This window comes from Sturnira hondurensis, unplaced genomic scaffold (genome assembly GCF_014824575.4).
Source record: "Sturnira hondurensis isolate 20B ecotype Veracruz unplaced genomic scaffold, ASM1482457v3 Scaffold0015872, whole genome shotgun sequence".
In the NCBI taxonomy this organism is placed as follows: Eukaryota; Metazoa; Chordata; class Mammalia; order Chiroptera; family Phyllostomidae; genus Sturnira; species Sturnira hondurensis.
Genome location: NW_028088503.1, coordinates 71,772 through 84,785, shown reverse-complemented (window position 1 = coordinate 84,785; position 13,014 = coordinate 71,772). Strand labels below are relative to the sequence as shown.

Below are 13,014 nucleotides of genomic sequence, written 5' to 3'. Positions count from 1 at the left end.
TCACACACTCAAAACACTCCCAACCATCCATCCCAGGGAACTCCTCCTAGCCAGAAACCTCCACAGGGCACCCTTGACCATTGTGTTACTCAGACTGTAGATCTGTGGATTCAGCATGGGGTTGAAAAGGCTGTAAAATAATGACATCATCTTCCTTTCTTCCTGAAAGTGGTGGCATTTGGGGGACAAGTATAAGACAATGGCCCAGCCAAAGAAAAGCCCGACCACACAAAGGTGGGAGGAGCAGGTGGAGAAGGCCTTCCTGCAGCCCTACCCAGTCTGGATCCTCAGGATGGCGAGGAGAATGCCTGTGTATGACACCAGCACCAAGCACAGGGGCCCCACTAAAACAAACACAGAGCCCATAAACAGAACAAGTTCATTGAGCCTAGTGTCAGCACAGGCCAATTTGAACACTGACACGATTTGACAGAAGAAGTGCTTGATTTTCTGAGGCCCACAAAAGGGCAGCCTCAGGATAAGAGTAATGTAGACCAGAGCCAGGAGGAAGCTAAACACCCAAGACATGGTGAGCAGGACAGTGTACACACTCCAGCTCATGATGACAGTGTACTGGAGTGGGTGGCAGATGGCCACCTACCAATCATAGGACATCACCACCAAACACGTGTACTATGTGAAAGCAAATGCCAAATACAGGAAAGTCTGAAGGATGCGTGGACCAAAGGTGATGGTTTTCTTCTGCATCACCAGATTTGCCAGCATCTTAGAAACAGTATTTGAGGCATAAGACATACCAATAGTGGCCAGGTGGTAGAGGAAGAAGTGCATGGGGATGTGCAGGTGGGAGTCCAGGCACATGAGCCCTAGGATGACCCCATTGCCCAGCAGGGTGACACTGTAGAATATCAGGAAGAACTCAAAGAGGAAAACTTCAAGTTCTGGGTCAACCTGGAAGCCCAGCAGGATAACTTCTGTGATCCATGTCTGATATAATCAAAATAGGAGAAAAAAGCAAGATACAAAATCTTTACAAAAAGCACCCCTGAAATACCTAAATTCCCCTTCTTTCATCCCCTCTCCCTCTCTCTCTCTCTTTCTCTCTCTCTCTCATGCACACATGCACACATACACAAAAGTTAAAGAGGGTATTATGAAAAAACATGTCTAATCATAAAAACACTAGTAGTAGCTTTACTGATATCACTTCAAAAGATTTATAGCCATACAGGAGCTACTATACAATAATAATAAAGGAACATTCTACCAAAAGAACCCATTATCTAGTTTCTACAAATTTTAATCACTTTGTCCCCCAAGTCTTCAGAAACATTATATTTAATGGTGAGATATTAAAAGCTTTTTCTATGAGTTAGAAAATATACTCCCCTAACACAAATTTTTTGAATGTTGACTCAACAACTAGCCAGCAAGAAAACAAAAGAAGTAAAGTCCATAAGAATTAAAATGCAGAATATAAAATGTCACTATTCACAAAACACAATTACCTATATAGAAAAAGCTTCCACAAGAAAATACTGAAATTTATAAGCAAATTTACAAAAACTCTGAATTCAAACTCAATGTACAACATGAAAAATATATATACAACAAATCATTGGAAAATTTGTGCAGATTCAAAATCTCTCCAAACTGGCCTATACCCTCAATGAAATTCAAGTCAGAATCCTAGCAGTTGTTTTTATCATGTAGATATTCATAATCTTTTCCTAAATAATACATATGAAAATGCAAAAAGTCAAGGATAGACGATAAACCTTGAGAAGAAAGAATGAAGGAAGAGGACTAAACTACAAACTACTAACATTTATCACAAAACCAACATAAGTAAATCACTGATGAACTGGGGCAAAGATGAACCCATACAGCAATGCAGCAGCTTGAGTGACTCAGGAGTTCAGATACACAAAGGCGGTGCCAAGGTTTTCAGTGAAGACTGCACAGTCAGCCGGCTACCCATGGAGAAAACTCTAAGCTGGCCACCACACATGAGGCCCCAGACAAATTTCAGGGGGGCTTTCCTTCTAAATATGAAAGATAAACACACCTTTCAGGACATGAACCAGGGGATCACAGAGTAGCAGCATTTCTCAAATAGATCCAGACAAAGAGCAGACCCTCTCATGACAACCTTGCACACACAGGCTGGCTCCTGTATCATTTCTTTCCCTACTTTTAAAAGTTAAGAACAACCCTGGCTGGTGTAGCTTGGTGGATTGAGCTCAGGCCTGTGAACCAGACGATCGCGGTTCGATTCCCAGTCAGGGCACATGCCTGGGTTGCAGGCCAATTCCCGGTAGGGGCCAGTTCCCAGCAGGGGATGCATGAGAAGCAACCATACATTGATGTTTCTCTTCCTCTCTCCTTCCCTTCCCCTCTAAAGATAAATAAATAAAATATTTTTTTAAAAGTTAAGAACAACAAATTTTCACTTCAGCATGATTAGTTTTTAACACCATCTCTCAAAGTGACTAAGAAAGTAAAGAGCGAAAGATTGCATTTCCATGTATAATTTTGTATAGAGCACTTTTTTTCATGGATTACTGTGCAAGGCACAAAGTGAAGCAGAGAAGTTGTTTTCCTAGTAGAACTGTTTTACAGCACTTCTGCCAGCTAATACTTTCCCATAAACTCTGATGAGTGGCAATGGAAGCCGCATAATCCCATTCTAGGATCTGACAATGGGAATCCCTGGGATCAGGACAGCCATCCATGGACAGGAAGTCTGAAATACCGAACCAGGAAAAACAAATTGGGCACCCCTACCAGCTCCACTGACACAAGAAATACACAATGGAAGTTTTATCAAATTCCTATAGGATATTCTTCTTGCCACGTGTTAGCACCTCTGTACTGGGCAGCAAAGAAAAGGAGGCTCTTTCTAGGAGGTGGTAGAAGCAGATGGTTCTCACATAGGAAGACATGAAGGAGAAATTGTGTAACAGCTCCAGCTTCACCCTCCACTACAAAAGGAGGAAACAGTATTAGATGGCTTTTATGCCCCTCTCAGGTTGCTACCATGAGACAGGGGCATGTAGTGGAACTAGGCCCTCCCCATAAATGTGACCAAGGATGAGTTTTAACTAAGAGGAGTGAGAAACCTAGGCTTTGACAGCTGGGGTATCAGATGTTACTCAGAGAACCGCCCCCCCCCCCCCCCCCCCCCCCCCGAGCATAGTGCAAGGAAAGAGTCTTCACAAAGATGTCTTTCTCTTCATTCTAACCCTGAAGACTTTGGCCAATCTTTTGTCTGGTTCTTCTGTTAGTCATTAACCAGTTTACATATAATGATTTCTATGTAGAGGGTACAGTTTACAGTATTTTCCTTGTAGTGGGTTTGAATACACAGGAAGAGGAGAGGTTGGAGCTAAAGTACCTACTGTCTGAGGTGGGTTCCCAGGGTGATGAGTTACAGATGTCCTTTCTGTCCAGACCATGAGCACAGGAAACAGGGGAGCTCAGGAGGCTTTTACATGAGAGGACTTGACACTCTGACCACCTAAAGCCCACCCATTCCCCAGACACATACCTGTGGAGTCCAGGGAACAAATTACAAAGTGTCTTCCCACCACTCCATGCCTTCCCTACTGAGCAGAACAAACCTAACCTTCTGTTCTCAACTCCAGCTTTGCTATCCGAATGTGTGAGTGCAAGTGAGTGTGGGAGAGACTGTTGTGTTGTGCTAGTAGAGAAGTGAGAACTCAGGAAAAATGGTAGCGTGATCCTACTCAGCAGATTCTTGGCATGAAAATGTAACAGGTAGAGAAGTCAGACTTTACAGGATGTGTCACACCACACTCTCCACAGTCTCAACCATCTGGATTCTGAGCAGCTGATCTGACATGGAGCCCACCTCCATACCCTCAAGGAGAATGGTTTAAGCTTCATGATGTAGTGTGTGTAGTTCCCATGGAGCTTGTTAAGGTGAGCACCTCGAAGGACTGGTTCCTGCCAAGGAAGTGAATCATTTTTTGTCAGCTGAAAAGTGTTATTTTTATTTAGAAACTCATAGACATTAAAGCCTATATCCTTATGTTTAGGGCTCTTTAAGAGACTTCAAGGACATGGAGTTTGCTACTATGAGGTTGGATTCAGTGGGCACTGCTGTTCATACTGACCTGCAATAGTAAACACTGATCTCAAACACTGCAGTTTGGGAAGAGGCCTGGCATGAGATATTAACTTATGTCTAGGGACATACAAAATACATTAAGTCACTGGGAGTGATGAGGCCCCACAGAAAGTGCTTGTTCAGGAAACATGCACAAAACCTCAATAATCTTTATAGGAATATAACATAATAGGCAAGAGCAAGAGTCCAGATATAACACAGTCAATCAAAGGAACAAATAAAGACTTCAACATAAAAAAAGGAAACATAAAAATCACATGACCATATCAACAGATGCTGAAAAAGCATTTGCTAAGGTACAGTACCCATTTATGATGAAAAACATAGTGGGAATAGAGGAAGCATACCTCAACATAATACAGGCCATATAAGAGAAACCTAAAGCCTACACCACACTTAATGGGCAAAATTTACAAGCTTTCTTCCTAAGGATCAAGAACAAGACAAAGGTGTCCACTTGTACCACCTGTACTCAACATAGTATGGGAGCTTCAAGACACAGTGATCAAACAAGAAAAAGAAATAAAAGGCATCCAAATTAGAAAGGAGGAAGTAAAATTGTCATTGTTTGCAGATGACGTGATAGTGTACATAGAAAACCCTATAGACTCCACCAAAAAAATCCTCGATCTAATAATTCAGTTTACAAAATAGTGGGATGCAAAGTCAATATTCAGTTTGAAAGCATTTTTGTACACCAACAATGAAATATCAGAAACAGAAACTAGGGGGAAAATCCCCTTTAGCATAGCAACAAGAAAAACAAAGTACCTAGGAATAAACTGAACCAAGGAGGTAAAGGACCTGTACTCAGAAAACTACACAACACTGAAGAAAGATATTAAGGAAGATACAAATAAATGGAAGCATATATGGTATTGATGCATTGGGAGAAATTACCCTATTAAAATGTCCATACTACCTAAAGCAACACATACATTCAATGCAATCTCCATTAACAAACATACTAATGATATATTTCACAGATTTGAAACAAATATTTCAAAAATTATATGGAACATAAAAACAACCCCAAATAGTCTCAGCAATCTTGAGAAAAAAGAGCAAAGTAGGAGGGATCACAATACCTCATATCAAACTATATTACAAGGCCACTGTAATCAAAAGAGTCTGGCATTGGCATAAGAACAGATACATATTTCAATGAAACAGAAGACAGAACCCACAAATAAATCCATGTCTCTATGTCCACAATATTTGACAAAGGGGGCAAGAGCATAAAATGGAGTAAAAATAGCCTCTTCAACAAATAGTATCGGGGGAACTGGAATGTTACATGCAAATAAATAAATAAATAAAACTAGATCACGAAGGTAAACCATACACCAGAATTAACTAAAAATGGACAAAGGATTTAAACATGAGCTGTGACATCACAAGATTCCTAGAGGAAAACAGAGGCAATAAAATTTCACATATCCATGCAGCAATATTTTTGCTGATATATCCTTCTAACCAAAGAAAATAAAGAAAAATATTATTTTTTTCTGAAAATTTACAAGACTATTTTCTTATGTATTAAATAAAAATAAAAATAGTCTCAGAAAATAAAGAAAACATTTTTAAAAAATCAGAAAGGGGGCCCTGGCTGGCATAGCTCAGTGGATTGAGCACAGGCCTGTGAACCAGAGGATCGTGGTTCGATTCCCAGTCAGGGCACATGCCTGGGTTGCAGACCAGCTCCCTGCAGGCCAACTCCCAGCAGGGGACGCATGAAAGGCAACCACACATTGATTTCTCTCTCCCTCTCTCCTTCCCCTCTAAAGATACATAAATAAATAAAGTTAAAAAAAATTCTAAAAAAAAAATCAGAAATGTCTCTCTTCTAGTTCCCCACTGTGAATACATCACAAGATGGTCTTACAGAGCTGATTTGCTGCTGGAGCTGACGCTGACTTTCTCTGTGTTTTTAAGCCATGCCTACTTACACGTACATGGACCAATATGCACAGTGCATCAATAAGTGAATGACCTAAGTTGTATAACTATGAATACTGTTGCCCCTCAATCACCATACTCACACCTTTGAGTGATCCCCTCCTTGTGACTAGAGAACTAGTTTTGCAACTTATTTGGAAAATGAACATGAATTCTTCTAAGAAGTTCTAAACTTGATAAATTAACCTACAAAGTTTATATTGAGTCATTTCAATGTCATATCTAAATACTTGAGTATGTTCTATTAAAAAAAATGACCAGCTTGCAGCAGACTCCTTCAATCACTCTATGTCTGCTTCTCACAGCTAACATGAATTTTTTGGGTCCAATCCTCCATACAGGTTATAAGATTCAGGCTTTCTCTAAGTAAAGATTTCTACATTCATCATGTTTCATGAATGCATCAAGACCTATTTCTCTGGGACTTAACCCTTAGGGCAGACACCTCTCCCTTGCCCTTCAGACCTCTGGAGCTTGAGACCTTTGGGGTCCTCGGTAAGTCACTCCAGCTTAGCCTCCTCACTCAGGTCACTTCACACGCCTCATGCTTCCTGAACCAAGGTTTCATTTCACCCCCAAAGAAAATATTTCTGGATTACTTGGTGGCCACAGTGTATATACAATAGTCCTGTGGGATATCTGACACCCCGTGGAGTAAGACACACCATTTACCAATGAAAGGTAAAAGTAAGCTATTAGATTCTTCACATTTATTTTGAGAGGGAAACAGAGGGAGAAAGCAGGAGAGAAACATCGACACAAGAGAGAAACACCAATTACCATAGTTACCTCTTGTATGCATACCAACCAGGGACAGAACCTACACCCCAGGCACCTAATCTGACTGGGAATTGAACCATTGACTTTTCCATTTGGGGATGACTCAGAACTGTGCCACATCAGCCAGGGCTTAAGTTCTTCAGTTTATTTACTCTTCATGGTAGTAGCTGCCTTAAGGTCCAGATGCTTCAGGGAAGCCTCTCATGAGGGAATCCCGTGACACAAAATAGTTCGCTGTTTCTAACAGTACACAGTAGCAGCCTCAGTAAGTCACCCTTGAACTTGCTTTCCCTACTCTTTTGTCACTCCCCTTTTCCTTATTTATAATAAATATTGGTACGTGAGCTTTTATAAAGGGTTTTGTTTTAGGGGAACCCAGACTGGGATGTAATGGCATTGTCTGTAACATGGAAGGATAAAAATTCTGTTTCTCTGTTCCCAAGGAAGTACAAAGGAAAAGAAAGACAGGTAAGAAAGGTAGGTGGTCAGATGCATGTACATGCGGGCTTTCCCAATGTGGTCAGAAAAAACAGAGATAGGTTCGTTAGGTCTAACAAGAATGACCCTGAAAAGCTTACAGTACTTCTCTGCATCTCCCATTAGTGCCGCTGGGTGGAGACCAACATGCAGGTCAAATGCATAAAACATCAGGGCCTGGGGAGTGGAGAGAAAAGTGCTGCAGAAATAAGTTGTCTAGACAAACGCACCTGAGTCAGCTCTCATGGTTCTTTGCTGCCTGCATAGTTTCTGGAAGAACTTCAGATGATTCTGCACATCCCCAGGGTGGTGGTGGGTGCAAATATTGGAGAAGTAGGTTGACCACTTGCACAAGGAATCGCCATGGTGCAAGGGAAACAGCCTGGTACCTGAGGGCATCAGGGTTATCCAACAAGGTCCAAGAACAAAAGGAAAGGCTGGACTGAATTTCCCAGAGGTTGGCAGCACTGTGGAAGGTATGAGTAAGGTAGGGATGACACACCAAGGACATCTAACTGACACTGACTCAATATGCAAGAGAACCACTTCCCATAGCCTGGTGCTCCAGGGCCAGAGACCAGACAGGTCCTGAGACACTTTCCGAGAGGCCGGATCTCAGCGGGTCACAACTGCCCTCACCAAGGAACTGAAGTCCACAGAGAGAATGACACATGGACCCAAATGACATGCTATGGGAAAGAGGCTCTTTAAACCAGGCTAGGAAGACTGAGAGAGCTTCAACAGAAACATCTACAAATTCATGTAGTCCTGACACACATACAGAGCTTCATTTTCCCCCACTCCCAAAACTTCAAGGCTGCTAATTAAGAATATACGGTAATCATATAGAATAAATAAGTTGCTTATTCCTGTTTCAACTATTCAGAACAAAAGAAAAATAGACTTGTGATCTGGTAACATATTTATGCATATGATACATTAGAGTAATGCCAAGCTCTCTTATTAAACTCTAAATCCACCTATATGTAGGTAGAAATTTCATACACAGATGACCACTGGACAAAGAAGGGGTTAGGAGAACCCACCTATATGCAGGGTCTAGGGGAATTGATCCCTTATGAATTAAAAATATGTGACTTCCTAAAATCTGAATTACTAATACCCTAATGTTGACCCAACTGCTCACCCATAAAATAGTCAAAGAATACTCACAAGGATAGAAAAACAAACAAACCTGGAATTATCTTTGGAGGGTGTACCCATTGTAGTACAGTCTTCTCTCACTAGGTGAGTGTTTTAGCAACTCATCTGTATCAGGGTACCACCTTGGATGGCTGTAAAAGGCTGCATTCAGCTGCTGTGAATTTTTTGGGAACTATTTCAACACATTTACCCATTGCATAATGGGTTATATACAAGTGCACCTGCCCACACTGTAGTGAGTGTTCAGCTGTTTTTGAGCCATCCTCCATATTCACCCAATCTTGCCCCACGTGAGTGTTTATTTCTTCCCTGGATGAAAAAGCCCTCAAAGAGAAATGTCTTGCCTCTGTGGAAGACATGAAACCAAAGAAGCAGAAGCACTATAAGGAATCAAAATCAATGAATTCAAATTTTGAGCACGGAAAAAATGTCTTTATAAGTGTACAGCGTGAAATAGAAAGTACTTAGAAGGTGATGACATCTAAAAACATAAGAATAAATACACAATTTTTTATAAATAAATTTTGAAGATTTGGGGGTCCCTTTCATATTTCTTCTATGTACTATACAATGTACTCTTACAATTAAGCAAGCAATAGACAAATGTTAAAATCATGAGGAAGATAAAATACATTTACAGTATTTGTTGAAAAAAATCTGCATAAGAGTGAAACCATGCAGTTCCAGTCCACATTGTTCAAGGTCAGCTGTATGTACTCATCTCTGTCTCACCAAAGTCCAGCTCAGTGTAAGGAACAGAAACCTGCCTGTAAATGCTGAGTAAAAGGTAATAATAACAATACCGACAGCCTATCGGATGGTCAAGCCAAAGCAGATCCAAGTCCAGGACAGTCATGACCCAGAATTTCCCTGAGTACTTCTTCAACACAAATGATTGCATATGGTCCCCAAAGCATGTGTGTAATAACATCCATGGACTAATTCTGTGTTACAGCCAGAATTGGAGACAACCAGATATGTACCAGCAGAATTATCATCCGTAAATTGTGATAGATTTTTAGAATGTAATGATAGGAAACAATTAAGTCAATGAAATAGAGCTACCTGTAGCAACCAAATGAATATCATGAACAGTATTGAGTCAAAAAAGGAAAGTAACAAAGAATGCACATTTTGAGTATAGACACATACATATGTAAATTTTTGCAATTCTGAATTGTATTTATCCACGTACTTGTAAATATTATTTCTTTAGAGAACAGAGATTGCTGGCAAGACTCTATGACTCATTTACCACATACATTAGTTGAAATCTTAGCATTTTACATCACAAAAGGGCTACACTGTGAAATATTTCTGCTTTTCTCTAGTATAAAAGCAAATTTCATTCTACATTGTCTTATTTTGAAGTTATAGTGCTTGATATTTAAAAATGATAAATATATCTGGGCTGTAACATTAATAATTACAATTTATTGATCTCCTGTTAAAATTCGTGAATTCTACTAAACATTTTGTGCATAGTATTTCCTCTCTACAAACCTGTGATTTAGTTAATGAATCTATATTACACATAATAAATGTAAATTCCAAATGCTTTAAGTACAACGTATAAGTTTGCTCATCTAGCAACTAGCAGAACTTGGTAAAATTCCCAGCTTTACCTAAATTCAAAATCATTGATTTTAACCTTTTTTTGTTGTGGCAGTAATGTCTATGTATATAGCAGAACTCCTGACAAAATGGAAGCTCTATAAGAAAAAATCTATATTTCTTTCTCTTTATAAACTCTTCACACACACACACACACACACACACGCACACACACTATTGTAAAAGTAAATATTTCCCTTTGGTGCATTTTAAGTATTCAGGTTTAATTTAGTATATACTATGAGGACAGTTTTCAAACACTTTTCTTTAAACATAGTTTCTGACTACTTTCTAAACTGTGTTCTATTCATAATTGTCTTGGATTTCATGTTTGAATAAAGTGGTTATTTAACTCACCTCACATTGCTTACTTTAAAGAGCAAATTATTACTGATAATTTATAGCCTGGTATCATTGGTCAAACAGTCCTCACAGCAATTATACAGTCTGCTCTTATTTGTGAGAATGTTCTCAGTTTTTGTCATTTCCCATAGGAGACAAGAGACCAAACCAATGAGAGAAAATGTTAATTCTGCCAAGGACTCTCAGCTATGCCCATTCTGTCTTCTTCCTCTCATCCCCACCATACCAGATCTCCACCTACACTGCAAAGACAGAAACACAGCAGCAGAAGAAGTTCCAATGTGTCTGTGTGTTTCACCTGACCTCCTTCAGGGTTCTCTTCTTGCTGTTAGTTCCATCAGAGTTACACCCTTAATCCTCTTTCCCTTGAAGTCTTGGCTCCTGCTTTTCCTAATTTATGTTGCTGATGCCTCAGAAAACATCACTGTCATAGACATCATATTTATTGAAAAACATCCAAGTATTTTAAATGTATTTTTGATGATGATAGATGCTAAATTTAAAATATTTAAACAATTACTATGAATCAGATTCAACTCCTTTATTTTAAATATTCTGTCAATACCTTATTTTCTTTAATAAAATTTTGTCTATAACTCTTGATTATGCAATATATAAATTTATTTCCTCTTATTCAGAATATCCCTCATAACCATATTACAAGTGCACCCACCACACAGATAGCTAGAAGAGGGGCTCATTTGCTCATGCAGCATCCCCACAGGAAGAAGCAGAATGGACTTTCTCAGGAGGTAGTAACAGGAGAAGTTCAAGAACATGGAAAGGGTGCTCTAGGCCTAGAGCACATCTCTGTATCCTGTGCACATATCAGGTGAGGTAACTCATCTGGTCTCATTACACTCAGTTATCTTTTATCAGAGGCTCTCACCAAGTTCTCTCCTTTTCAGCCTCCTTCTCAAAGCAGCATTGACTTCTCTGTTCCTCAGACTGTAGATCAGGGGATTCAGCATGGGATTGAAAAGGCTGTGAAACAGGAGGAGGTATTTATTCCGCTCCTGTGGGTCCCCATGTTGGGGTCCAACATACATGATCATGGCTGTGCCATAAAAGAGTCCCACCACACAGAGGTGGGAAGAGCAGGTGGAGAAAGCTTTCTGGCGTCCCTCTGCTGACTGGATCTTCAGGACGGCACGTAGAATGTGACCATAGGAGACCACAATTGCGGACACTGGTCCCACTAGCACCAAAACTCCCACAACCACAACCACAGCCTTGTTAAGGTGTGTATCTGCACAGGCAAGTTTAAGAATGGCTAGAATTTCACAGAAAAAGTGATTCACTTTCTGGGGCCCACAGAAGGGCAACAGTAAGAGTAACACCATTTGTACGAGAGCCAGAAAGATGCCTACAGTCCAGCAAATCACTGCCAGGGTGATGCAGACTCTCCAGTTCATGATGGTAGAATATTGAAGGGGCAGGCAGATGGCCACGTACCTGTCATAGGACATCACCATCAGGAGAAAACATTCAGTGTGAGCAAAAATCCAGAAGAGAAAGGTCTGTGTCATGCAGCCAGCAAAGGAGATGGGCTGGGCTGGTCTCAGGAGGTTGACCAGCATCTGGGGCACCGTGTTGCAGGCATAGGCTATGTCAACAGTGGCCAGCTGGGACAGGAAGAAGTACATGGGGGTGTGCAGTCGGGAGTCGAGTGAGATGAGCCCCAGGATGACCCCGTTGCCCAGCAGGGTGAAGGCATAGAACGCAGAGAAGAGCCCAAACAGGAGCAACTGCATCCTTGGGCTGAGCGGGAATCCCACTAGGAGGAACTCTGTGACAGAAGTCTGATTGCCCACCATTCTCCTGCGGAAGAGACAGGGGAGCTAGCTCACTACATCTGAGTGCTCGAGGGTCATGTTTAACATGGTATACATGTGTTTGTCATCTTTTCTCCTCTCAGAAAACATCTTCAGTGACACTTCCGTCCTGTTAGGCAGTTACTAAGTGAATCCTATGCACTGCAACTGACACAGAAGGAATTTTTTCAGCTTGATAAATTGAATGCCAGTGTTCCATTACACTGTTCAGTAAATCTTATCTTTATTTCCAAAGTCCCCCCACTATTCAAAACACATTAACACACCTACTGCCTCCCTAACAGTGGATACTTTCCTCAGTCAGCAGGACTCCTTCAAAGGCCTGCCTGAGAGAATCCTTGACCCCCTGTTCACACACAGCCATTGTGGAGATGAGGCTGCGGGCCTGCATCTGCACACACACACACACACACACACACACGAGGGTGGGAAGGAGGACCAGGTGCCTGTGGGAGATCTTCCTAACAGGGGATCTCACAGATTTGTGCCTTCATTCGATGAGTTATTGGTAAGCTGTGTATTTTTACTGCCAGCATCATGCTGAATTGAGTTGAGAGCATGGCAGGCAAACTGCCACCACTTTAGCTGGATTTAAGGGAGAGAACTTTGTCTTTTTACTTTTGTACCCACAGACATTTATTCTGATAATGCTCATTCATGGTCTGGTATTACCATTCACACATATATCCGCATATGAATATTTATATT

The 13,014-nt window shown here is 40.8% G+C and overlaps 1 protein-coding gene and 1 pseudogene across 1 annotated transcript; both read right to left on the bottom strand.

Moving 5' to 3' along the window:
* Positions 1-3,841, bottom strand: LOC119000609 (olfactory receptor 2A12-like; annotated as a pseudogene).
* Positions 3,842-11,286: 7,445 nt separating this feature from the next.
* On the bottom strand, positions 11,287-12,288 carry LOC119000613 (olfactory receptor 13-like). The gene has a single exon (XM_037065696.1). The coding sequence runs from the start codon at positions 12,286-12,288 to the stop codon at positions 11,347-11,349; it is 942 nt and encodes a 313-aa protein (XP_036921591.1). The 3' UTR covers positions 11,287-11,346.
* Positions 12,289-13,014: the final 726 nt, after the last annotated feature.